The 27,756-nt window shown below is 45.0% G+C and overlaps 1 protein-coding gene, 1 long non-coding RNA gene and 1 other non-coding gene across 3 annotated transcripts; 2 read left to right on the top strand and 1 right to left on the bottom strand.

Annotated features, from left to right (window-relative positions):
* Positions 1 to 1,223: 1,223 nt before the first annotated feature.
* On the bottom strand, positions 1,224 to 27,756 carry Acadm (acyl-CoA dehydrogenase medium chain). The gene is made up of 12 exons (XM_075981040.1): positions 27,511 to 27,756; positions 25,237 to 25,324; positions 22,749 to 22,846; positions 22,585 to 22,654; positions 22,211 to 22,311; positions 21,346 to 21,426; positions 20,149 to 20,279; positions 15,960 to 16,068; positions 12,337 to 12,477; positions 11,523 to 11,618; positions 3,686 to 3,934; positions 1,224 to 2,005 (listed from the first exon to the last, which is right to left on the bottom strand). The coding sequence occupies exons 1-12, from the start codon at positions 27,538 to 27,540 to the stop codon at positions 1,934 to 1,936; spliced, it is 1,266 nt and encodes a 421-aa protein (XP_075837155.1). The 5' UTR covers positions 27,541 to 27,756; the 3' UTR covers positions 1,224 to 1,933.
* LOC142853795 (uncharacterized) lies at positions 14,192 to 15,660 on the top strand. The gene is made up of 3 exons (XR_012911259.1): positions 14,192 to 14,212; positions 14,947 to 14,982; positions 15,332 to 15,660. It is a non-coding gene; the product is annotated as an uncharacterized LOC142853795 (long non-coding RNA).
* On the top strand, positions 23,621 to 23,763 carry LOC142855186 (small nucleolar RNA SNORA15). The gene has a single exon (XR_012911449.1). It is a non-coding gene; the product is annotated as a small nucleolar RNA SNORA15 (small nucleolar RNA).

Raw genomic sequence — 27,756 nt, 5'->3', positions numbered from 1 at the left:
GCATTCTTTCATGTTGCATCTGTTTGACTTTGTAAAGCTGTGTTACTTTGCCTGCCTAAAACACCTGATTGGGCCAATAAAGAGCTGAATGGCCAATAGCGAGGCAGGAGAGAGAAACAGGTGAGGCAGGTGGGCAGCAAGAATAAATAGGAGAAATCTAGGGACTAGGGTGAGAGGTGGAAAAAGAAGGAGAGGAGGACGCCAGGGACCTGTCCCCCAGCCAGCCAGCCACGGAATAGAAAAAAAGAAAGATAGCTGAAAGTAAAAAGCCCAGAGGCAAAAATGTAGTTAAAGAGAAATTGGATAATTTATGCTAGAAAAGCTGGCTAGAAACAAGCCAAGCTAAGGCCAGGCATTCCTAAGTAAGAAGTAACCATGTAATTATTTGGGAGCTGGGTGGTGGGCCCAGGAAAAGAAAAATGAGGAATACTGAGAAGTCAAGATCAATGGCAATGGGTTTCTGATCCTACTGCACGTACTGGCTTTGTGGGAGCCTAGGCAGTTTGGATGCTCACCTTACTAGACCTGGATGGAGGTGGGTGGTCCTTGGACTTCCCACAGGGCAGGAAACCCTGATTGCTCTTTGGGAGAGGGACTTGGTTGGGGGAGGGGGAGGGAAATGGGAGGCGGTGGCAGGGAAGAGACAGAAATCTTTAATAAATAATAAAAAAGAAAAGAAAAATGAACAGACAAGCAGAAAACAAAAAACAACTACAGGGAACACCTGAATTTGTAACTTTGTTGGGCAGAGTATAGGGGGCCTTAAGACCAGAACGTGTGAAATGGTGTAGTTTTGTCTTTGTTGTTTCTGTTGCTACAACAAACACCTTGACAAAAGCAACAGAAGGGAACACTCACGTGACCCATGGCTCAGGGCCATAGTCTGTAGGGAAACAGCATGATATCAAAGAACAGAAGAACCAGAAAACATTGTCACTTAGCTTAATTTCTTTCTCAAGTACTTAATACCGAATTCACAAACTGCGGCCATTATTTCATGTTTATATTTTCTGTGGTCTTTTTGTTTGTTGTTTTTCGAGACAGGGTTTCTCGGTGTAGCTTTGGAGTCTGTCCTGGAAGTCGCTCTGCCGACCAGGCTGAGATCTGCCTGCTTCTGCCTCCTGAGTGCTGGGATTAAGTGTGTGCACCACCACCGCCGGCACTTCTGTAGTCTCTAACAGAAGATCTACTGAAACTGCACACAGACACACGACACCATGGAATAGTGCGCAGCTTGGTTTATTTCAGTTCTCTTTTCCAAGTCGTGTGTGAATAACTGTGTACAGCAGCACAAAGATTTCATACAAACCCCAAGAGTCATAGAAAAATAATTTAAAGTTAGCTTGACTGAATAATTTTAAACAAGACAAGTAAAATGTTGGTGCAGTATAAAGATTTTCCAGAAATTTCTTAGTTTTATAATGGGGAAAATGAAATATAATTTTTATTTATTCTTTTGTGCAAAACAAGTAAATATATTCAAAACTATAAAATTCACACTTTAGTACAGAAATGCTTTTAAGTATTTGGAGTCTGATGGGTCCAAATCTACCAGGTTTTCAATGGTTATTTTAGAATTTTCACTGAGTTCTTTCTTAATAAGCCCCCTTTCCTGTCCTTGAATGAGCATTAAAACTGCACTGGATCTCTCCCGGTGTGGCTAACTGATCACAGAGTAAATCAGCATAGGCTAGGGGCAGGGGTACTAAGGACAACTCATTGTTCCAATAAAGCAAATTCATCTGGAAAAGCTCACCGTGGAGTTCAACAGAGGCACTCTCCACCTCTGGAATAAACTGCACAGATTTGGGTGACTCATCTTTATTTTATTTCCTGGGAAAGATGATAAAGCCCCTTTCCCCCTCTTAAGCATAAACAGTGTCTTGAGATTTAGTTACATGAGGATGTAGAATCTTTTCAATAGCAATTCCTTTTAATTTTTAAACTTTCCAATGTGCTCACGGGCTATGATCAGCCTCTGAATTTGTGCAGTACCTTCATAAATCTGAAAGAAAAACATAACTTGGTTTAAACACCTGGATTTATTTGACGTCTCAGACAACAGTCTAAACTCTACTGTAGCACCAAACTGAAATGCTATTTGATGAGAACAGTTTAAGTCATACAGATATATTTTACAAAACTGGGAGGCAGGCTTAAAACATCAAAGAAAATTATATTTACACTTCAAAATGTTTGGGAAATCTAAAGTTTAGCATTGCCAGAGTATTTATTATCAAATGTTTCTGAGCTGTTTTAGGTATGCCCTTTGGTCATTCTTGGTCCTTCCTATTAAACACGATTCTTTTTCCTACTGCTACCTAAGGAACTGTTAAAGAAATCAAGATATTGGAGGCTGTGGGCTGGTAATCCACCCTCATTCCCAATCTAAGCTTCTAATCTCTGTCAGTTGTTAGTTCCCTTCTGGGAAATAGAGGAAGGTCAAGGGGTTGATCACAGCTGGCCCACGAGGAAGGTGAACCAGCTCTACAAAGACTGGGGACTTTAGATAGGATGCAAGTTCCAGTGTTCTTTACTCCCGTGTTTAAATAAAAAGTTCCCCTGGAACTGTCATTTCAGATGGCTGTGAGCCACCATGTGGGTGCTGGGAATCCAACCCCAGGTCCTCTTAAAGAGCAGCTGCCTCTGTGGCCCCATAAATTTCACTGCTTGATAGTGCTATAATTCTTGAGGATTTCTTCTCATATGGCTAATGACACAAGGCCCTTCTGCTGCCTGAAAATTAGGTGATGAACATCCAGAAAAGGCAAACATGAAAGAAGAACAAAAAATATTGCACAATTTCAATTAAAAACAAAACAAAACACTGAATTAAAACAACAGCAAAAACTTGACCAGTTGCCCATGTCTCACTCAAGCAGTTTGCCTCCGCCTTTCCAATGAGTAGATTTGTCAAGTCATTTGTTGGGTGTGCAGAACACGGCAGGGGTGTTAAGTCATTTGTTGGGGTGTACAGAACACGTCAGGGGTGTTAAGTCATTTGTTGGAATGTGCAGAACACAGCAGGGGTGTTAAGAACCATGAACTATAAATAACCCAAAATGGAGAACATTTTTTTATGAAGTTATCCTAAAATTTTATAAAATCAACTTAATTTCAGAGTCAAGTATCGCTTCTCAAGAACACATGGCTTTTGACTATAAGTACAGTTTCAATTAATTAAAAAATGTCAGGCAATATTCCAGACAAGATAATTTTAAAAAGCATGCATATTTTTCGGAGGGCAAGAAATGCAGATTGTAACTGGCTTAAATTTGAAGACTCAATGGCAGCTAGGCAGGAGATACGTGCCAGTGCCATCTACTTTACCTTCCCTCTTAGCAGCCACACTTAATAAACAATATTCTTCCTCTGTGTTGATTAGCTACAACATCTGACTCTTACCAATCTATATTTATAATATATTTTATTTCAGAATGTCTTCCACATGTATTGTGTGGGTGCATGCATGCTGGGCATTTACGTGGAGCTCACAGGACGACTTTTAAGAGTCCGTTCTCTTACCATGTGGGTTCTAGGATTCCAACTCAGGTTGTCAGACTCAGTGGCAAGTGAGCCACCCTTTACCCTCTGGGCCATTGTGCTGCTCCAACTGTCACTATTACCAGTGGCTTAAATCTACTGTTGTCATTTATGGATGTCCTGTCCCCCCAGAAACACCTACCTGATAGATCTTGGCATCTCTCATCAGCTTTTCCACAGGGTACTCTGTGTTGAACCCATAGCCTCCAAAAATCTGCACGGCGTCAGTCGCTACCTGATTGGCAATATCTCCAGCAAAGGCCTTTGCAATGGAGGCATAGTACGTGTTCCGGCGGCCAGAGTCAACCTCCCAAGCTGCTCTCTGGTAAGCGAGTCTTGCGAGTTCAACTTTCATTGCCATTTCTGCAAGTAGAAATGAAACTCCCTGGTGCTAGATTTAAGGAAGAAAACAGTTAAAGGGGATCTACTGGACGTATTTGTAATTTTTTTCTTAAAACGTTTTTACTTTTTATTTTGCATTGATTTTGAATTTGCAGATAAGTTACAGCTAGCATCCCCTAGCAGTAAGACTTTTGCAGATGGAGACTGCTTTTTGTTTCCCCACTGCTCAGACCCGAATAATCACACAGAAACTATATTAATCACAACACTGTTTGGCCAATATTCCTACCTAGCTATTACATCTTAAATTAACCCATTTCTATTAATCTGTGTATGGCCACAAGGCTGTGGCCTACCAGTAAGGTTCCGGTCCTTCTCCTTTGGCAGCTACATGACATCAGCTTGCCTCTGCCTACTCTCTCTATATATCTCTATTCAGATTTCCTGCCTGGCTTTACTCTGTTAAACAATTGGCCAAAACAGCTTTACTCATTAACCAATAAAAGCAACACATATACAGGAAGACATCCCACATCATCTAATAAATGACCGCAATGCAATGACCAAAGCAATTGGCGCGGGTCTGCAAAACTGCAGAGACCCGAGCCAGACTGGCCAGGTCTCCTACCAAATCCTGTTATCCATTTCAGGATCACAGACCGATTTTTGCTTTTTCATTTTTCTTTTGGTTTTTTGTGACAGGGTTTCTCTGTGTAGCCCTGGCTGTCCTGGAACTCACTCTGTAAATCAGGCTGGCCTCAAACTGAAGAGATCCACCTGCCTCTGCATCCAAGTGTGGGGATTAATGGCATACATCATTGCACCCTGCCTCTTTTCCATTTTTAAAAAAGATTTATTTACTCATTTAATGTCCATTGGGGTTTTGCCTGCATTTATGTCTGTATGAGAGTGTCAGATCCCATGGTACTGGAGTTAGAGACAGTTCTGAACTGCCAGGTGGGTGCTGGGAATTGAACCTGGGTCCTTTGGAAGAGCAGCCACTGCTCTTAACCACTGAACCATCTCCCCAGCCCCCTCTTTTCTATTTGAAGACAGTCTTGCTATATAGCTGACACTGATCTTGAACTCACTCAAGACCTACCCTGCTGTAGTTACTACCTCAGAGAATCCCCTGCCCCCAGACCATGCAATTCCTGTCTTATTTCCTGACTTTTGTACTTCTGAAGAATATGGATTTTTTGGTAAGTTTCTTCTTGGTTTGGCTTATCTACATTTTCCCATTCTTAGGATGAGGTCTTGGATTCAGCTGCACAGATTACCAGGCATTCTTGTGCTTCAAGCATCTGCAGAGATCTAGACGACACAGTGGGGGCCCCAATGAATGGAATGTGGGGCTGGAGCTAGCACCTCTTATCAGACAAGACTCTCTGAGCAGCCCACGCGGCCTCACACTTGTGATCCTCAGCCTCCGGAGAGGCTGAGATTTCAGATATGTCTGCCAAGTTCTGCCCTGCCAGGGCTTTCAAAGGGAAGCTGTTACAGAGATGGAAAATTGCACATGATGCTTCCTGCTCTTGTCAGAACCGAACGGGAGACGAAAACCAACCCTCCCCAAGAGACGGCAGGTGCTGTGTCGTGACTGGCATGTAACACGCGCTACAGGTGGAAGGGTTGTAGTGTGTGCCACGATACACATCTTGTTTTTGATTAATGAATTCATTATCGAACAGGGTCTTGTTATGTAGTTCAAGCTGCCTCAAACGCTTACTGCCTGAGTCTACTGAGTGCAGGAGCGTTTATCGATTGCTGAAGGTGATTTACAGGAGTCGCCTCGCTGCAGCGTCTTCCACCCACGGTAGCCGCTCTCCTTTTGAGTCTGGTAACTCCACCTCACAGGTTTCATCTGGGGACTTAAATGCTGCTCCATTTCTTTGTGAGCACTTGCTCTATGAGGAGGAACTTATCTCCAGAACAGATGTTCTCAGGGGCAGAAACTGCCCAGCCTCCTTTGCACATGCAGAACAGGATCTGTAAATGATTGATTCTTTGGGTCCATGTCTTAGTGCTGTAGTTTATTAGCTGGATCTAATGTTCTTACGTAAATGAAAACGCCAGGGCCAGCTCCACGGCACTGGGGGAACGGAATGAGTTGGACACACTGAGAAGTGCCGGCAACAGAGAAAGCAGATGTTCAGTGACACTTGTTAAGTGAGATTAAAGCTAAGGAAGTTTAATATAGAAACCCTACCTCACATGGAGCAGCGTCCAGGCGGGGAGTGAGGGCACACTCAGCACGCTGTGATGTAATGGGTGTGAAGGTAGAGTGAGGGCACACTCAGCACGCTGTGATGTAATGGGTGTGAAGGTAGAGTGAGGGCACACTCAGCACGCTGTAGGTGATGTAATGGGTGTGAAGGTAGAGTGAGGGCACACTCAGCACGCTGTAGGTGATGTAATGGGTGTGAAGGTAGAGTGAGGGCACACTCAGCACGCTGTAGGTGATGTAATGGGTGTGAAGGTAGAGTGAGGGCACACTCAGCACACTGTGATGTAATGGGTGTGAAGGTAGAGTGAGGGCACACTCAGCACGCTGTAGGTGATGTAATGGGTGTGAAGGTAGAGTGAGGGCACACTCAGCACGCTGTAGGTGATGTAATGGGTGTGAAGGTAGAGTGAGGGCACACTCAGCACGCTGTAGGTGATGTAATGGGTGTGAAGGTAGAGTGAGGGCACACTCAGCACGCTGTGATGTAATGGGTGTGAAGGTAGAGTGAGGGCACACTCAGCATGCTGTAGGTGATGTAATGGGTGTGAAGGTAGAGTGAGGGCACACTCAGCACGCTGTGATGTAATGGGTGTGAAGGTAGAGTGAGGGCACACTCAGCACGCTGTAGGTGATATAATGGGTGTGAAGGTAGAGTGAGGGCACACTCAGCACGCTGTAGGTGATGTAATGGGTGTGAAGGTAGAGTGAGGGCACACTCAGCACGCTGTGATGTAATGGGTGTGAAGGTAGAGTGAGGGCACACTCAGCACGCTGTAGGTGATGTAATGGGTGTGAAGGTAGAGTGAGGGCACACTCAGCACGCTGTGATGTAATGGGTGTGAAGGTAGAGTGAGGGCACACTCAGCACGCTGTAGGTGATGTAATGGGTGTGAAGGTAGAGTGAGGGCACACTCAGCACACTGTAGGTGATGTAATGGGTGTGAAGGTAGAGTGAGGGCACACTCAGCACACTGTAGGTGATGTAATGGGTGTGAAGGTAGAGTGAGGGCACACTCAGCACGCTGTGATGTAATGGGTGTGAAGGTAGAGTGAGGGCACACTCAGCACGCTGTGATGTAATGGGTGTGAAGGTAGAGTGAGGGCACACTCAGCACGCTGTGATGTAATGGGTGTGAAGGTAGAGTGAGGGCACACTCAGCACGCTGTAGGTGATGTAATGGGTGTGAAGGTAGAGTGAGGGCACACTCAGCACGCTGTAGGTGATGTAATGGGTGTGAAGGTAGAGTGAGGGCACACTCAGCACGCTGTGATGTAATGGGTGTGAAGGTAGAGTGAGGGCACACTCAGCACGCTGTAGGTGATGTAATGGGTGTGAAGGTAGAGTGAGGGCACACTCAGCACGCTGTGATATAATGGGTGTGAAGGTAGAGTGAGGGCACACTCAGCACGCTGTGATGTAATGGGTGTGAAGGTAGAGTGAGGGCACACTCAGCACGCTGTGATGTAATGGGTGTGAAGGTAGAGTGAGGGCACACTCAGCACACTGTGATGTAATGGGTGTGAAGGTAGAGTGAGGGCACACTCAGCACGCTGTAGGTGATGTAATGGGTGTGAAGGTAGAGTGAGGGCACACTCAGCACACTGTGATGTAATGGGTGTGAAGGTAGAGTGAGGGCACACTCAGCACGCTGTAGGTGATGTAATGGGTGTGAAGGTAGAGTGAGGGCACACTCAGCACGCTGTGATGTAATGGGTGTGAAGGTAGAGTGAGGGCACACTCAGCACGCTGTAGGTGATGTAATGGGTGTGAAGGTAGAGTGAGGGCACACTCAGCACGCTGTGATGTAATGGGTGTGAAGGTAGAGTGAGGGCACACTCAGCACGCTGTAGGTGATGTAATGGGTGTGTAGGTAGAGTGAGGGCACACTCAGCACGCTGTGATGTAATGGGTGTGTAGGTAGAGTGAGGGCACACTCAGCACGCTGTGATGTAATGGGTGTGTAGGTAGAGTGAGGGCACACTCAGCACGCTGTAGGTGATGTAATGGGTGTGAAGGTAGAGTGAGGGCACACTCAGCACGCTGTAGGTGATGTAATGGGTGTGAAGGTAGAGTGAGGGCACACTCAGCACGCTGTAGGTGATGTAATGGGTGTGAAGGTAGAGTGAGGGCACACTCAGCACGCTGTGATGTAATGGGTGTGAAGGTAGAGTGAGGGCACACTCAGCACGCTGTGATGTAATGGGTGTGAAGGTAGAGTGAGGGCACACTCAGCACGCTGTGATGTAATGGGTGTGAAGGTAGAGTGAGGGCACACTCAGCACGCTGTAGGTGATGTAATGGGTGTGAAGGTAGAGTGAGGGCACACTCAGCACGCTGTAGGTGATGTAATGGGTGTGAAGGTAGAGTGAGGGCACACTCAGCACACTGTGATGTAATGGGTGTGAAGGTAGAGTGAGGGCACACTCAGCACGCTGTAGGTGATGTAATGGGTGTGAAGGTAGAGTGAGGGCACACTCAGCACGCTGTGATATAATGGGTGTGAAGGTAGAGTGAGGGCACACTCAGCACGCTGTGATGTAATGGGTGTGAAGGTAGAGTGAGGGCACACTCAGCACGCTGTGATGTAATGGGTGTGAAGGTAGAGTGAGGGCACACTCAGCACACTGTGATGTAATGGGTGTGAAGGTAGAGTGAGGGCACACTCAGCACGCTGTAGGTGATGTAATGGGTGTGAAGGTAGAGTGAGGGCACACTCAGCACACTGTGATGTAATGGGTGTGAAGGTAGAGTGAGGGCACACTCAGCACGCTGTAGGTGATGTAATGGGTGTGAAGGTAGAGTGAGGGCACACTCAGCACGCTGTGATGTAATGGGTGTGAAGGTAGAGTGAGGGCACACTCAGCACGCTGTAGGTGATGTAATGGGTGTGAAGGTAGAGTGAGGGCACACTCAGCACGCTGTGATGTAATGGGTGTGAAGGTAGAGTGAGGGCACACTCAGCACGCTGTAGGTGATGTAATGGGTGTGTAGGTAGAGTGAGGGCACACTCAGCACGCTGTAGGTGATGTAATGGGTGTGAAGGTAGAGTGAGGGCACACTCAGCACGCTGTAGGTGATGTAATGGGTGTGAAGGTAGAGTGAGGGCACACTCAGCACGCTGTAGGTGATGTAATGGGTGTGAAGGTAGAGTGAGGGCACACTCAGCACGCTGTGATGTAATGGGTGTGAAGGTAGAGTGAGGGCACACTCAGCACGCTGTAGGTGATGTAATGGGTGTGAAGGTAGAGTGAGGGCACACTCAGCATGCTGTAGGTGATGTAATGGGTGTGAAGGTAGAGTGAGGGCACACTCAGCATGCTGTAGGTGATGTAATGGGTGTGAAGGTAGAGTGAGGGCACACTCAGCACGCTGTAGGTGATGTAATGGGTGTGAAGGTAGAGTGAGGGCACACTCAGCACGCTGTAGGTGATGTAATGGGTGTGAAGGTAGAGTGAGGGCACACTCAGCACGCTGTGATGTAATGGGTGTGAAGGTAGAGTGAGGGCACACTCAGCACGCTGTAGGTGATGTAATGGGTGTGAAGGTAGAGTGAGGGCACACTCAGCACACTGTGATGTAATGGGTGTGAAGGTAGAGTGAGGGCACACTCAGCACGCTGTAGGTGATGTAATGGGTGTGAAGGTAGAGTGAGGGCACACTCAGCACGCTGTGATATAATGGGTGTGAAGGTAGAGTGAGGGCACACTCAGCACGCTGTGACGTAATGGGTGTGAAGGTAGAGTGAGGGCACACTCAGCACGCTGTAGGTGATGTAATGGGTGTGAAGGTAGAGTGAGGGCACACTCAGCACACTGTAGGTGATGTAAGGGGTGTGAAGGTAGAGTGAGGGCACACTCAGCACGCTGTAGGTGATGTAATGGGTGTGAAGGTAGAGTGAGGGCACACTCAGCACGCTGTAGGTGATGTAATGGGTGTAAAGATGTTCCCGTGTATAGTAAACAGAGGGGGTGCAATAAAATGAATGGGAAGTGAGTGGAATCTGAAAGAAACGTGAGAGCCGGGGCTGGAGAGGTGGCTCAGAGGTTAAGAGCATTGCTTGCTCTTCCAAAGGTCCTGCGTTCAATTCCCAGCAACCACATGGTGGCTCACAACCATCTGTAATAGGGTCTGGTGCCCTCTTCCGGCCTGCAGGCATACACACAGACAGAATATTGTATACATAATAAATAAATAAATGAATGTTTAAAAAAAAAAGAAATGAGAGAGCCAGTAAAGGCAGACAGAACACTAAAATGGTGCTGCGGTTGATACTGGGAATCCAGCTGGGTCTCAGGAGAAGCCTCCTGAAATTTTGAGAATAAAATATTAAGGAAGAGGGAAAGAGAAGAGGGACAGGAAGTGATCTTCGGTTTGGAAATGATAAGGAGCCATCTTTAAATCTCAGCTTGGAGCTCAGTGCAGAAGTTAAGGCTAGAGAGAGAACACACAAAAGCTAGGATCCACAGAGTTAGAGGAAGTGGGACAGGAAGCCATCTTTACCATCCCAACGTTACCAGACAGGGAGATGATGCAGAAAGAAGTAAGGAGAAGTTACCACAACCAGAAATAATCATGAAGCCAGGCTTGACGGAAACACTCAGGAGGAGCTCAGTGAGGTTGAGGGCAGCCTGGTCTACATACAGGCCAGCCAGGGCTACCAGAAAAGGTATACAGAAGGCACCTTAAATATTACCTACTCTTTTTCCTAATATAATTTACAGGGTGAGCAATTGTAAGTGACACCGTCAAAACAAGGGTACTCTTTTCTTTCTTGCATTTTGGTTTTTCGAGACAGGGTTTCTCTGTGTATCCTTAGCTGCCCTGGAACTAGCTCTTATAGACCAGGCTAGCCTCAAACTCACAGAGATCCACCTGCTGCTGCCTCCCAAGTGCTGGGATTAAAGTGTGCGCCACAACCACCTGGCTGAGAAAATGTACTCTTACAAGTGATTGTGATGTCTTCTTCCTGACAAAACAGATTACTTTCTTCTTTAAAAGTAACTTCTAAATATTTAGATAAAATGAGTGTATTTAAATTTCAACACAGCAAACACAGTACATAGACCGCTTTCTTAAGAGCTGGGTAGATAGCTGTCAGCGAAATGCTTGCCACACAAGCCTGAGGATCAGAGTTCAGATTCCCAGAACCCATGAGTAAAGCTGGGTACAGAGGTGCCTCCCAGGAATCCTAGCATCAGAGAGGCAGAGACAGGCTGGTCGCTTGAGCTGACCTAACCTAACTGATGAGCCCCAGGCCAGTGAGAAATTGTTGTTTTAACAAAACAAACCAAAAAAAGCTAACAGGACTTCTAATCTCCACATAAATGTGCAAAAGTATGCTTTCACCCATGAACACACACACACACACACGTACACACACGTTCACACACAGAGAGAGCGAAAGATTACCTCTGCTAGCAGCTTTCCAAACGTTTTCCTCTCCAGGGCATACTTGGTAGCTTCGTCCAGAGCTCTCTGGCCTAGCCCAACAGCACCAGCTGCTACCTAGGACATTAGCACTGAGTGACACAAAAGTTGACACTGTTGTCAAGCCATACAACACTACCTGTCTCAGTCAAGTGTCATCACTGTGGTGGGGGAAGGAAGGAGCCCTGGGGTTTATTATTCTAATAAATAATAAAGGTAATGGCAGGGGCTGGGAAGGCAGCTAAGTGGCAGAGAGTGCATGCTTGGCCTTCAGTGGACCCTGAGTTTATCCCATTGCTGTGCAATAAATAAGTAAATAAATAAATAGGTCAAGTGTGAGGCTGAGGCACACAGCCTAGAGAAAAGTCATTACTGTTTAACCAGGGAGCCTTCCTTCCACAGACACATTCTAAGTGAGCGGCACAATACACGGTGATCCACAATCAACAAGAATGATCGGGGGGGGGGGGGGGGAAGCGTGACTACCCACGGTGCTCATTCTGTTATACACATGGTGTTGGAAGCCTATTTGTAAAGCGTAGTCTGCCGTCAATATCATCCCTTAAAAATATACCATGATCGGGGGTGAGCTTTCTGGAAATCTAGCAGACAGTAGTTTAGCGTCTGCTAAAATAGCTTCTATATTGAGCAGCAAAAGAAGGTGAAAAATATAGTACATGTAACAATCTCCTCTCCACCACCACTACCCTCCCTCCCAAAAAAAAAGGCATGCAATGTGAAAATAAACCTCATTGAAAACCACAAACTCAAGGTCCCACAAAGATGATCAGCTTACTGTAGGTCTGGTTCTATCAAAAGCCCCCATCGCAATCTTGAAACCGGCTCCTTCAGCGATTAAAACATTTTCCTTAGGCACTCTGACATCTTCAAAGACAATTCCTCTTGTATCGGAGCATCGCTGGCCCATGTTTAATTCCTAGCAAGAAGATCACAGAAGAGCACCTAAGAGTCCCGGCGCTGTCACAGTCGATGTCCCTTTGTGCCTCTTTGCAGTCACCTAAAGCAGGGGCCACAACGCAGGGCCTGCTGTTCCTGTTCCAAGAAGTGAGCCTCCATGGAGTAGGAGCACACCCACCTCTGCTCATCTTCTGTGGCTACCCCAAGACTATAATTCAGAGCTGAGTTGTGCAGGAGATCCCACACCTGCTAAGCCTGCCATGTTTCTGGGTCTTTCTAGAATATGTGCCAGCCCCTGATCAAAAACAGTATTAACAAACTGAAAACAGCACGAGCCTAAAGTTCTATATAGCAACTTACCTTGTTTATGTATGAAGGTCACCTTCTCTCTGTTAAATTATTTTGCAAACATAATCTAAGAGCCTGTAATCATCAGCAAAGTGATCTACTGAACAAAACATGGACTTTTCTTTCCTATTTTTGGGGGGCATTTATTTACTTTGTATGCTATGGGGGAGCAGGAACCTGGCAATGTATAGTACTAGGTCCTTTACACACAATGGCTTTTCATATAATTATAATAAAACCAAGTTTATATAAATTAGCCATAGTAAAAGGTTAGAGACCTAGAACAAGGTCAAGTGTGGTGGTCCACGCCTTTAATTCTGGTGCTCAGGAGGCAGAGGCAGGCGGATCTCTGTGGGTTCAAGGCCAGCCTGGTCTACACAGTGAACTCAGGACAGTCAGACCTTGTCTCATAAAACCCAGAATACTTCTCAGACTCATCTCAAAGTACACAATTCCTAAGACAAAAGAAATTTACAGTATGAATCTCATGGATTTATAAATTTATAAACATTTTAGGAGCTAAGTAGCTAATAATAAAAATATCTACACCCCCTCACTAGGAAGCAAGTCCCCAGGGGTAGAGATTTTTATCAGTACCTACTAGATACTGCATTCATTAATAGATACTGATTCAGCTAGAGTTTTCCTAAGTGAGAATGAGATCAGAAACAATAAGACAACATCACTTGTCATTCCAGTTTGCCACTGGTAAAGTACAAGTTCTGAGGCTCCTTAGCTGAGATGGGCCAGACTTGGCCCCAGTCTGCCAGGAACCACCTCTCAATGGGAGAGCACGATCTGCCACACACACGCCAACCTCTGGGGGAAGCGTGACTACCCACGGTGCTCATTCTGTTATACACATGGTGTTGGAAGCCTATTTGTAAAGCGTAGTCTGCCGTCAATATCATCCCTTAAAAATATACCATGATATGGCATCAGAAATTGCACAGGCCAAAATCCTACGAGAGTCTGTTAGTAAAAGACACAATGCCAGAGACAGTCAGTAAATCATTTACTTGGACCTTGGTTTCTGGAGTCAGCAAACGGGCTGAAGTAAACAGCACACAAGGGCTCAGCCTTTAAACTTCCATGACCTAAAAGAGAAGCCCCATCCTTGCCTCCTTTTTGAAGACAAAGAGTCTCGGTAAATAGTCTAAGCTGGCCTAGAATTTGTGATCCTCCTGCCTCAGCCTCTGGAGCACTGGGATTGAAGGCGTGCACTCCCTTGCCTGGAAGCTGTTGTGGGATAGGTGTACACTGTGAAGATGTGTCACTGTGATAGGTGTAATAAAGAGCTGAATGGCCAAGAACTGGGCAGAAGAGGTGGGGGTACTGCAGGGAACAGAGAGGACTCTGGGAAAAAGAAAGGCAGAGTTGCCAGCCAGACACAGAGGGAGTCGGAGGTAAAAATAAAGGAAAGGCAAAAAGTCATCTTGTAGAACGTAGATTAAAAGATATGGGTTAATTTAAATTACAAAAACTAGTTAGGGACAAGCCTAAACTAAGGCTGAGCTTTTGTCATTAATAGAAGTCTTTGTGTCATTACTTGGGAACTTGCTGGGGGGGGACAGAAATGGACTCATTACAGGCAGAAGTTATAAACATTTTACATCCTCTGAAGGGATATTCTGTTTATGTTTTAACAAAGCTTGCCTGAAGATCAGAGTGCAGAGCTAAGTCACTAGAGGCCAGGGAGACAGAGGCAGAGGGGTATCAGAGTTCAAGGGCACTCTGAGCTACACAAGATTGAGAATCTGTCTAAAAGAGAAGAGTTCACACAAATGTGATCCCAGCACTTGGGATCACACGCCTTTAATCCCAGCCCTAGGGCGGAGAGAGGACTATGAGCTCAGTGGAGGAGTCTGGAGATGTGGCCTGAGGAGAGGATCTCCCCTTCGCCCCTTCGGTTTGAGCATTGGTAGCAGAAAGAACTCTCCGGTGCTTGGCCTCTCTGCTTCTCTGATCTTCAGCATTAACCCCTACATCTGACTCTGGGTTTTTATTATTAAGACCAACTAGAATTCACGCTAAACACATTTCTAAAGAGATCTGGACACAAGAGCAGAGTCTATAAACACAGAAAGTTGGTTTAGATATCTGTTTTATATTAACAATCAATTCAAATTCGCTTTTTCAGCTCAGCCTCAGGAGACCAGTTCCGACATCTGACCAGGTAATCTGAACCTTTCCACGTGGGAGGAAGACTATTTGTTCAGGTAACTTTAGAACTCTGGCTTGATCTCCACAATTCCTCCTTTGTCATAGCTGCAGGCCTCATCACCAACAATTTTCTTTAAAATCTCTGCTTTGCAGAAGCATTTCAATCAGGGTTATAATCTTAAACCATACGTGTAAGCTCTCACCAGGACTTCTGACGATATTCCTACAATATCTCTCCTTTGATGTGTGGTCTTTTAAGCTCTCTGTGGCTAAGACACAAATTATCTGCACACAGAGACGGGATATACAGACATGCCACTGCCTTTCTTACTTAACATGCTCTCCCACCCCACCCCCACCAGGACACAGACGGACATCTTTATGTTTCCAAGGTACAGCTGCTTCTGTTAATGCTGTTGGATTGTGGGTAATCCATCTACATCAAATGGCTTTACCTGTCCTAACCAAAGCTTGTGCCGAGACACTGGGATGGAGGAAGGAGTCCTCTGAGAGACCCATACTCTATGGTGAGGCAGCAATCATGGCAGCCTGGCTTCTCTCCACAGCTACAGCCATCATGAATGTGTTCTGCACAAACGGCCCATCTGGGGTTGGAGAGGTGGCTCAGAGGTTAAGAGCACTGGTTGTCCTTCCAGAGGTCCTGAGTTCAATTCCCAGCAACCACATGGTGGCTCACAACCATCTATAATGAGATCTGGTGCCCTCTTCTGGTGTGCAGGCAAACATGCAGGCAGAACATTGCATACATAATAAACAAAATCTTTAAAAAACAAAAACAAAGGTCCTGTCATACAAAATGACTTGAAAGATTTTTAGTGGCATACAAACTATGTCCTCAATATCATCAAGACACAACTCAACTTTTATTACAACTTAAAATATTTTCATTAAAGGAAAGAAGTAAGAATTTTGGCATTTACAACTGACATTGCTCTTAGGGAGGCAAGTGTTGAGAGACACGCTGTTTACCTTCTTTCCGACATGGATTCCTGGGGTGTCAGCTTCCACAATGAACCCGGTGAAGGCTTTACTAGCAGGTGCTTTAGGATCTGGGTCAGAGCGCGCCAACAAGAAATACCTAAGGCACAGAAACCCACGATGAAGGCAATAGTGAGGATGAAATCTGTCTCAGCTACCTGCCCGACAGCCCCCAGCATCACCACCCCTACTTAACAGGAAAGGAAATGAACTCGCACAGATTCCAGTTCCACTGTGGCCAGACTTTTCTTTTTTTCTTTTTTCTTTTGGTTTTTCGAGACAGGGTTTCTCTGTGGCTTTGGAGCCTGTCCTGGAACTAGCTCTGTAGACCAGGCTGGTCTCGAACTCACAGAGATCCGCCTGCCTCTGCCTCCTGAGTGCTGGGATTAAAGGCGTGCGCCACCATCGCCCGGCGTGGCCAGACTTTTCAACTACCTCTTTCTCAACTAATGGGTATTAACTTTAGGGTGAATATGAGCTATTAGTGAAAATCCCTGCAGCCAAGACAACACGAAAGCAGAACACATGTGTAGGAGCTGGAATGCTCTTTATTTTTGACAGGACAAGTGATCCGTAGAATGAACGGGCAGGACTCTGGGTGCTGTCAGGGTGGTTCCCAGGGGCAGCAAATCCAGTGCACACACTGTACCTCAATTACTAGGGATATTTACAGCTTTTCCCATAGAAAGATTGAGAAATACAGCATAAGAAAGGGAAATCCCCACATCCAAACTACTTTTCCATCTATCGTGATACAGATTGGTTTTTTTTTTTTCTGGAACCTTCACAAAAGAACAAAAAGTCATATGGCTCGAGTCCAAGCTGAGCTTTGGACTAGTCAGTCCTAGCATTGAAGGAGAGAAGAGAGCAATTGAGCGTTTTAGTCTTCCTTAAGCAATAAATTAGTTTTTATGCTAAACAAACCCAATAATTTGTCAGTTTATCACTGAGTATAATTTTACGTGGTAGTAGGAAGAGACAAAATTATTTTCTAATTTCATGACTCACCGAACTTGTCTTCCCCCGGAAGAATTATAATCGGTTCTCAAAACTGTGATTATTTAATTGCATTATTATATTTCCCTTAGCTTGTTCAATTTTCATGGCTTCTTTACTTCTTTATTACTTGCTGATGTGGTGTGAGGGTACGAAATGATGCTGTTTCTGGTGGATACTGGATCAGGATACTGAATGTAGTACTGGCCTCATTTAGGATACTCAAAGGGACTGGTCAGAATAAACAGTTTCCAGATTCCTAGTCCCAGGCCTGACGCCTGTGCACGATAGGTGTTCATTTTGTGAGCAGCACAGTTCCCCATGGTGGGATGCTTTCCCACACTGCACATCACATAAATCTACTGATGTAGACTCTTTTCAGAGTCGGCTGTGTTGGGTCAGACCTGTAATCCTAGCATTTGAAAGTTTAAGGCAGGAGGATCACCATGAGTTTGAGTTCAGGCTATGTTCCACAGTGACTTCTGGACCAGCCTGAGCTACAGAATGAAACTGTGTTCAAAACAACACAAAAAAACCAAAATATAATTCCACCCTAATCTCCTACCTATGCCTTATGTATCTGAATGTTCAGTCACTGGGGAGTAGAATTGTTTGAGAAGAATCAGGAGGTGTGGCCTTGGTGGAAAAGGTGTGTGTAGGGCCATGTTATACAGGCCCATATTTTTACATGGTGTGGCGACCAGAATTTTAGGCCACAGGTTGTACCTGCCACACAGAAGGTGGTCACCTAGCCTTTGGAGATGAACTGACGCCAGCCTAGACAGAAGGTCAGGATATGCTGATGTCGCTCTGCTCCTTTGTAATTAGGACGCTTGGGAAAGAGGTGTTAATTCCGTCTCTGTGACAGAGCAGCCAGAGTTGCAGCCATGACCTAAGTCCCACTACCCCGGAAACAGAATGCTGATGAATCTCCCCCTCAGTTTACATTTTGATATAAAAGCTGTTTGGAGAGTAAACGCAGGTGGATTTTCAGGATGTGAACTCAGGATCTCATGAGGGATCCCCGAAAACTCCCTCCCGATAAAGTCATGTGAAGTATGCCTCAATTTTTCCCACGCCTCCCCTCTGGTCCAAGAAATAATTTATGGTCTGGGCTGGCCACGAGACCATGACAGGTGTGGCCTTGCTGGAGGAAGTATGTCACTGGGGGTAGGTTTGGAGATTTCAAAAGCCTACGACAGGTCTCTGTCTCTCTGTCTCCTCTCTCTCTCTGCCCTGCCTGTGGATCAGGAAGTAAGGCTCTCAGCTACTGCTCCAACACCACTCTTGTCTGCTTCCCACCATGATGATCATGGACTAATCTTCTAAAACTATAAGCAAGCCTCCAGTTAAAGGCTTTCTTTTGTAAGAGTTGCCTTGGTCATGGTTTCTCTTCACAGAAATAGAGTAGTAACTAAGGCATCCCCTAAACCCTGCCTTAAGAAGTCTTCTGTCATATACTTACAGTAATAGACAAAAACCCTACTTCCCAAGACAATGCATATGGGCCCTATTATTGGAAAGACTGTCCTTAAAATGAACTAGAGTTTCTATCATTCATTAATTCTTTTTTTAACTTATTTATTTATTTATTATGTATACAATATTCTGTCTGTGTGTATGTCTGCAAGCCAGAAGAGGGCACCAGATCTCATTACAGATGGTTGTGAGCCACTATGTGGTTGCCGGGAATTGAACTCAGGACCTTTGGAAGAGCAGGCAATGCTCTTAACCACTGAGCCATCTCTCCAGCCCCTCATTCATTAATTCTTAACTGTCTTCCTGAAGTAACCATGCAAGCCTACTCCATTTGATCTTAGTCAAAAGATCAAGAAGGTATCTACCTACCTTTGAGTCTCTCAGTAAACCTTTGATATTCCTGTCTTCCAATTGCTGGGACTCAAGACATGTGCCACTGTATGCCACTCTGTTCTCTTTTCCATGAAATATAATTTAAAATTTAAATTCTAACCGTATTCCAAATTAACCCAGACAAAATGTTTCTGAGCATGTTTCAGAGGCTTCCCATAACTAACTGCATCTGGATCCTTTCTGTCGAGACGTAACTTAGCTGTGCTAACTCCAAGCTGGCCTGTACTCCTGTTCCCTCAGCCTGGAATCACTCGGCCCCTCATCGGCCAATCCCACCAAATTTATAGTTTATTAAACTTTCTTCTTTAACAAAGATCAGGTATTCTTCTTAATATTTTATCTATATTTATGTAAATTATTTTTGATGTTTAATGGAACTTTATGTAATTGTCTTTACACCTACATATTTGGAAGTTTTAGACGTCGCTCATCTCAACTACTGCCCTCTTTTGTGCATAAACTCAGGTTTTTGTCCTAAATTTTTGAGGGGGTCTCATGAGCCCAAGTTGGCTGGAACTTGCTATGTGGCTGAAGAGAACCTTATACTTCCTGATCCTTTTACCTTTGCTCCAAGTGCTAGAAATACAGGAGTACATGACCAGGAATGGTTTGGTTTTTATTTTTAGATGATACAGAGGGTTGAACCCAGGGCTTTGCCAGGTAAGGTCTTTAACCACTGAGTTATCTCCCTGGCCTCATGACTCAAGTGGTTTTTTGGGGGTATGAGGGAGCAGTTTTGAGACAGGGTTTCTCTGTATACTAGTCTGGGTTGTCCTGGAACTTGCTTTGTAGAGCAGGCTGGTCTTAAACTCATAGAGATAGGCCTGCTTCTGCTTCCTGAGTGCTCGGACTAAAGGAGTGTCCATGGCTCCCAGTCCAACTCAAGTTTTAAGAATGCCTCTGTTGGGGATGGGCACCACAGCATAGTCTTTACCTGGTGTGCACAAAGCTCCAGGTTCGACCTGAGAACCACAAATCCACGAGAACCAGAACAACATCCTACGAATATCTTTGTGTTTTTCCTGAGAGTTTTATTTCCTGAGGGAAATGCCAGTGTAGACGGGGCAGGGGCAGTAAAGCCTAACTGATAACTCAGTGAGATTAGCTATTTTTACTACACTTTACACATTAGACTTCTTAAATTAATCTGGAAGAAATAGCCCAGGGGCTTAAAATAGTTACTGCATCACTGAGTTATTTATATCGTCACATGAACCTTCCAGTTTCAAAACCACGGCTTGCTTTAGCTGAGACACTTAAGAACAAAAGAGGAAAGGGAATTCTCGGAAGACACAGTGGTTAGGAACTGTACCAGTTGGCCTTCCCTCCGTTGGTTATCCACATCTTCTGGCCATTGATGATATACTCATCGCCCTTCTTCTCCGCTCTGGTCTTAATGCCGGCCACGTCAGAGCCTGCTGAGGGCTCTGTAACACAGTAGGCCTTGAACATACGGACACGAGGAAATAAATGTTAATTATCCCATGGTGAATGCCTGGTGATAGTATCATTTTGCTTGTTTTGTGGTGCTAGGAAAGAACCCAGGTTCTCAAGTGTGCTAAGCAAGGGTTCTACAGTGAGCTATATCCTAGACCCTGCATTTTGTCTTTGAAGGTAGCATTATAAGTCAATGTCTAACATTACAGGTTTGTATGTTGTGAGATATTTGCTTACACTGTGTGAAGATGCATCTTTGTGACTGGTTTAATAAAAAGCTGAACAGGCAATAGCTAGGCAAGGAGGTATAGGCGGGCCTTCTGAGAGAGACTGAGGGGAGAGAGAGAGAGAAAAATCAAGAGGCATGAGAGAAAGGCCGGGGGACTGAGGGGAAACAGGAGGAACAAGATGGAAGAGTGGTAAAAAAGCCATGAATCAAAACTTAGATTAATATAACTGGGTTAATTTAAATTATAAGACTTAGTTTAAGAGAAGCCTAAGCTAAGGTCAAGCCTTCATAACTAATAATAAGTCTCTGTGTTATTATTTGGGAGCTGGCTGACAGGACAGAGAAAAACCAAATAAATTGCCCAAATGTTAAAATATTTAATATGTAAATAAAATTCGGCACAGGATACCAATAAACTATAGGAAATATTAAATACTAGGTATATTCAAACAAATTCACTAAATTTAACTTAATATAAACTGATCTATTTGAATAGTCATTTAATATTTATGACATAGTAGGCTATAAAATCAGATAGTAAAAAGGCAGCCTGCCCTTGAGATTTTCACAAGGAAACAGGGTAACCACGCTAATCATGGCCATTAAACACCAGCTTCCTTGAGATGCTTAAGTCAAATCTCACATAGAAAGGATATTCTGTAAGAAGAAGAAAGAAGGGAGTATGTACACTCTGCAGAAGTAACTGCATGAGATGAGGACAGAAAACAGGACAGGGCTGGGAACAGAGCCTGGTGTGCATGAGGTCCTGGGTTCAAGCCCAGGCAGCCCACAGACCGGGCAGGGGAAGCAGGAGGGCAGGAGTCCAAGGCTGGTCACACTCACACACATTATTGGCTGCTCAGTCATCCTCCCCAGGTACTTCTTCTTTTGTTGCTCATTTCCAGCAAGAATCACAGGCATTTGCTACCACGGAAAATTAACATTAAGACAGCAAGATGTTTTATTAGTTATGCAGCTTCAGAAACACAGTCTAACAAATGAAAAAGAACCATCTGCCTCCCAGAAGGAATGAATTCAAAGAATTGGCATTTGCTCTGAACTAGGAAGCTACCGAGCAAGAAGCCACATCTACCAGTCTAAGCGCCTGACGTTATAGGCAGGCTCGTTGGCAGCATACAACCATTGACAACAGTAAGATGCTCACGGATTCAACTTAGGATATGGGACGCGGTATCTATGAGCAGATGCTCAGTAGATTTCAGAGCAGTAAGTGGGCAGCAGGCCACTAGGATGGCTTCTGAGCACCTCAGGCCTTGCCCTTGCCTGAGACCTTCCAAGGAGGCTGTAGCCAAGTGTCCAGTTTCCTCACAAGGACACCCAAAACTCCAGTCCCCAGAGAAAACAGAACCACCATGATCGGTCTGGGCAATCATATCTCCAAGCCAGGGTAGCAAATCGTCCCTAAAGTTTAAACTAACTTTACTGTTAGCATCTCATTAACAGCCCAGGCAACAATTAACATGCTCTTAAATTATAATTTTACTTATTTTGTATGTATGCGCACATGTGTGTACATGTATGTCTGCATGTGCCACAGGTCACTTCTGGAAACCAGATGACAACTTGGGAGAGTCAGGTGTCATCTTCTATCACAGGGGTTCCTGGGGTGGAACTCAAGCCGTTAGAAGCCTTTATGCCCCGAGTCGTCTCACAGGGACCATTGTAAGCTATTTTCTTAGTAACTCACCCCCAAAGAATTCGCCTCAATAGCAGTTTGCACCCCTGTACACCCGTACGCCAGCTCTTCGGTAATTAAACACGCATCGAAAGTTCCCAGTCCAAGACCACCTGTGGCATGACGGTGTATGCAGAGCAGAAATTATAACACAAAGAACAACTCAGCAAACTCAAACCCAGCTAGACAAGGAAAATGCCTGTGCTCCATGCTAAGGAAAGTCTCCCCAAAGCAGGCAAATTTGAGTGCTCTAAATAGGGAAACAAAGGCAGAAAGCCACTGACCAGCAATAGACATTTTAGGGGATGAGACAATTTCTGGGCTTTTTTTTTGTTTTTTGTTTTTTTTTTTTTAGTTTTGGGACTAAGAATGTGAAGGAAGCTTACCACAATTCTCCGGAATGTGTGCATTGATCAAACCAAGTTCCCAGGCTCTTTTAATGAGGGGGAATGGGTACTAAAAGGGATAAAACAACACAGTCACACTACAGCCAATGGTAACATGATCTCCTAACAGCACGAGACTCTTCTCCCTACAAGGTGATACCCACTTCACCGGTTCTGTCGTATTCTGCCGCCACCGGGATGATTTCCTCTCTGGCAAACTTTCGAGCGGTTGCTTGGAATTCTTTCTGCTGTTCAGACAACTCTAAAGGAAAATTATTTTGAGAACATCAAGAGGAAATCAAGTTGAAGAAAGAAGCCCCATGAAGTTAGTATGTGGAGATTTATATTTATCATAAGACATGCTTCTGACCTCAGGGAGCAGCTTAAAGAAACAAGGCATGGTTTCCTTGGTCAGCGTACAGTAAGAAAACTTGTTTCAAAGACTTATAGAAGAACACCAACACCATAATTCAAATTTCACTCTTCCTTTAAACTCCAACACATTTAAGAATATAAGTTCTCACAAATAAACTGGTAAAAAGGATGAGAAATTTCTCCAAAATAATAAAAACTACATAAAACCCTCCATATTACTAACAGGCAACATTCAAACAATCCATTTACACAAAATAAAACTAGTTATTGCAAAATGAACGGGATGACTATTGTCTGGACCCCCAGGGTAAATGTAAATTGTTAATTACATTTTCGTAGTACCTAGTGTTTCGATGTGGGTACATCGATGTGAAAAATGAGGCTGGAGTGTAGCTCATTGGTAGAGCACCTGCCTATCCTGTGTGAGTTTCTGGGTTGTTAAGGGTGGTATCGCGGTTGCAGGCAATTAAAGGAAGAGCCAAAGCATAGAAGACTGAGCCAGGTGGAGTGGTGCACACCTTTACACCCAGCACTCGGGCAGCAGAGGCAGGAGAAAAAGAGAGAAAGAAAGTAAAGACCATGACTGCAGCTATCATTTCTATGGTGACGTGAGAGGTAAAATGTCAGGGAAGGACCAAGTCTCAGTGTTAAAGGAGACAAGGTACTGATGAATACTGTGTACTTTAGTCAGCAAATATATATTAAATAAATATACAGCCAGACACCATGCAAACTCAAGGTCTTCCTTTAAAATGGCCGGCATGCTGTTTTTATGCTGTATCATTACTACAAGTGAGTCCAATTAGAAACAAAAGCAGGAGACTAAGGCAGAAAGGACGAGATTTCCATGTTACAATGATGTCTCAGCAGAAGAGGCCTTAGAGCTTTGTTCCAGTGTTTTCTTCATGTTTTTCAAGACAAGGTTTCTCAGTAGTAGCTTTGGAGCCTGTCCTACAACTGGCTAAACAGACCAAGCTGGCCCTGAACTCACCAAAATCCTTCTGCCTCCCTGATGTTGGGATTAAAGGTGTGTGCCACCACCGCCCAGTTATTCCAGTGTTCCACAACTTCACTTCTAGGGTTGGAGACAATTCCTGTCTAGGCCATGGGCTGGTCAAAGGCAGGAAAGGTGGCCAGCACTTCACTATTTGTTGGCGAAATGCTTTCACGTGACTGATCTTGTCGCAAACCTCTATTCCTCAGCAGCAGACTGATGGGCCCGAGGTGGTCAGCACTCAGTCAGAGCCTCACAAGCTCCCTCCTAAATTCCTCGACCTCCCTCACCCTCAGGCACTCAGCAGGCTGTCACAGATCCTTGCCAGTGCTGATATGTAGGAATTTGTCTGTAAAAAGCTGAGAGTAGATAGCAGAGTAAAGGGGGCCATCTTCAAACGCTAATGACTGATCCAGTCTGCTATCCTCACATCATTTGAAAAGTCTTTGTTTAATTCTGGTTAGTATATAAATATTATATATTTATATGTTAGACATACAATGTTATATATATAATATAATATGTGTAATTATATTATATATATTCAAATATAAAACCAATAACCCCAGAAAGCTACCTAGGAGAAAGGTACAAATTTGAAGCAAAAGACCTTTAGGGGATGAAGGACCCTAAAAATAGGATATATTTCACATTTTTGACCTGAATGTTTCATTTTATAAAAAAAAAAAAGAAAACCCTTGCTTCTTGTCTCTCCAATATTGCATTGCTTGTGCTCTTAGGTCTGAGAATGCCATGATTCTATCAAACTATAGCTCACATAAATTAGGCCATTTTTTTTTAGCTTGTTACAACATCCAGCACTGAATCCAGGAAGTGTTTAAAAGCTTAATATTCCTTAAGCCAGGTGTGGTTGCTCACACCTTTAATCTCAGTACTTGGGAGGGAGAGACAGGCAGATCTTTGTGAGTTCCAGGGCTGCCTATCTGTCTACATAGGGAGTTCCAGTCCAGCCAGAGCTATGGAGTGTGAGTCTGTCTCCAAGGAAAAAGAAGTACTTGTTACATTTAACTTCTAAGCTGAAGACAATTCCTGTATATTGGTAAATATTCGCTCATTTGGGCTATCCATTTGGGAGAGAAAGAGGAAGAATAATGTACACACAGCCTGTCGACACTGCTGGATGTACGGCGTGTACGAACGGAGATCATGATGTCATACAGCAGATGTGAACCATCTGTGGGTGGTGACAGGTTCTACCCATGGACAGACATCATGTTTATAAACACACATTTTCAGATCAAAGGACAGAACGTCACACATACCAAAACTAAACCCTAATCCCGGCTCCTTCTTGAGAGACGCTTTCGTGTGTTGCGCTCGCCACTCAAAATGAGAAAGACTTCTTAGGACCTGGAAAAGACAGGTATATCACAAATAAATCTGATTAAGTATCCACAGATGAACGAATGCTGGCTAGGCCACTGAGGTGTCTTGGGGACTAAAGTGCTTACGGTGTAGGCTGGCGACAGGAGTGTGATCCTTGGAACTCACGAGGTGGAAGAAAACTGACTCCCACTAGTGTCCTCTGACTTCCACACCTGCTCTGTGTATGCCGAAGAGTTCCACACAGACACACCCATGTATGAATAAATTATTTACGCTGACCTCCCAAAGTGAGCACAGCATCTATATGGTCATATTCAAGACCCATGTTTTTATAGTCAGTACCAAGCACTTTAAGAGGAGGGCCTGCAATCCCCTGGATCTGGAGTTATGGATACTTGTGAGACGCCCAACATCAGTGCTGTGAAGCAAGCTTGGGCCCTCTGCAAGAGTCGCAAATACTGAACAACAAAAACAACAAACGAGCAAAGAAACCATAATCAGTTGTGTGTGTCCCAGAGCCTAGATTTTTGCAGCCGTTGTTTGTTTTGCTTTTGACACCAGGTCTCAGTGGTAGCCCTAGCTAACCTGGAAAATCACTTGGTAGATCAGGTTGGCCTTGGGCCCCCAGCGGTCCACCCACCTCTACCTCACAAGGGCACCACGCTAAGCCCTAATAATCCGGTTTGCGTCTGTTTTAGGACTTCTTTCAAGGTAATTGAGGATGGCTACAGGCCCACTGTGCAATCCAGCCTGGCCTTGGGATCCCAATTCTTCAGCCTCCACTTCTGAGACTGGATGAAGATCCCCACTCTATAAAACTAGTTGAATACTGATACTAGTCATTTAATTAGGGTGGGCCCAATTAACACAGGGGCCTGCTCATTGGTTGTGCAGGATGAGCAGTCCTGTGTGCATGCGTGTGTGTGTGTGTGTGTGTAGAGGTAACTTAGTAGAACAGAGTAAAGAACAGCGCAGGGTTAAGAAGTTAGTGTCCCAACACCAAGTCCAAATTTCGCAAATGCCCTATCTTGGAACAGTTCCAAATACACAATGTGTATTCGCCTCTGGAGACTAGGGCTCACTGTTAGTGGATAACTGGGGATTATTAAACAAGATAGCCCAATTTGAGGGCGCTTGGAAAGCAGCAGGGAAGCTGTGAGCTTTGGCCAGCCTGGACGACAAGGTGAGACCCAATGTAAACAAGCAACAAATGGGATCTTCTGAAATTCTAGTCAAAATAGTGTTGATTACGCCTGGCTCTCTGCCAACAACGGAATTCCAAACATGGGAACAATAGTAACTTTAGTCTTCAAATCTGCAACAGCACAGATAAATAACGAATTTCTTAGAAATTTAAGGCTTGGTTTTACAGCAGTGTGGGAAAACAGATAAAGAAATGTGCATTTTCTGATTAGGTATGGGGTTGGACTTTCCTTCATTTGTCCTTGGAGGTACCAAGAATCCTTTAGCTCTGTTGTCAGAATTAAAACTAATTTTAAAAAACCTCCAATTTCTGCTTTCTGAGCCTATTAATTTGTATTGTAATGGCCAGGGAGGAAAGGCAATCATTACAATAGAATCATTGTAAATTCTAAAACTACATCTTTTGGGGTCAAAGGCTATTTTAAGTGGCATAAGTGGACGTCTTGTATGAATACATCGATAATATTTAAGATATGAAAGTTTTAGTTTAGTTAGTGACTAATACAGACTTCAGAAGACAAAACGCTGAAGTGTACATACAGGTTTCATGAAGTTTCTTCTGTTTTTTTGGAAGAGTGCCTTAACATTCCAGAACCACAGGGGCACTAAACCGATTCTGTCTGCAGCAGCCACTTCCCTTTCCTTCAATCAGGGCTAACCCTGGGTTGTGCACACCCAGGAACCAGCCTGTCTGGGTCCTGACATCTGTTTACACCCGAAGGTGCAGACCAACACACAGTCTGATGCCTTCCCGGGTGGGATTGTAGTGAGAGTTTTCTGCAAGTCCCCTCCGCCAGAACACAGTTCTGTCACCGGGTTCCCACCAAGTTCGGGAAGGGTGGATAACCCAGAGAACTATCTGCCCCTTCCTGGCTGAGCGTGAAGCAGATCCAGAGGTCCTGCTCGCAGGGGTCAGCGGCGCGGGTCGAGGCCCGCAGGCTCCCGCCCTTCCTCCGGCCGCGTAGCAGAGCACCGACCCTCCCGATCCCGGCCCGCACCCAGCTCACCCCGCAGCCTCTGCGGAAAGCCGCTGCCATGATGACTCCTTTCAGCCGGCTCAGACCACTGCAAGGCAAGGTACTAAGGTCAGCGCAGTGGGAGCTCGCCCACAGGGGGCGTGGCCTAGGGTGTGGCTTATGCGGGGCGGGAGGATGGAGCGACCCTGAGCAGGCCGACCGGATCTTGACTCTGAAGGCACCGAAGTTAGTGAGGGGATTCAAGGGGCGTGACCTGTCCCTGCAGAAGGCGTCGGG

This window comes from Microtus pennsylvanicus, chromosome 7, assembly GCF_037038515.1.
Source record: "Microtus pennsylvanicus isolate mMicPen1 chromosome 7, mMicPen1.hap1, whole genome shotgun sequence".
NCBI classification, from domain to species: domain Eukaryota; kingdom Metazoa; phylum Chordata; class Mammalia; order Rodentia; family Cricetidae; genus Microtus; species Microtus pennsylvanicus.
This window is presented reverse-complemented; position numbering and strand designations above follow the sequence as displayed.

Bases quoted from the DNA above. Each gene is read 5' to 3' on its own strand.
- Acadm (XM_075981040.1), bottom strand. From the start codon at position 27,540: ATGGCAGCGGCTTTCCGCAGAGGCTGCGGG. The intron at 11,619-12,336 runs GTAAGCTGATCA...CTAATGTCCTAG, and splicing joins TTGATAGAACCAGACCTACA to GTAGCAGCTGGTGCTGTTGG. The intron at 3,935-11,522 runs GTAATCTTTCGC...CCTTAAATCTAG, and splicing joins TTGGAAAGCTGCTAGCAGAG to CACCAGGGAGTTTCATTTCT.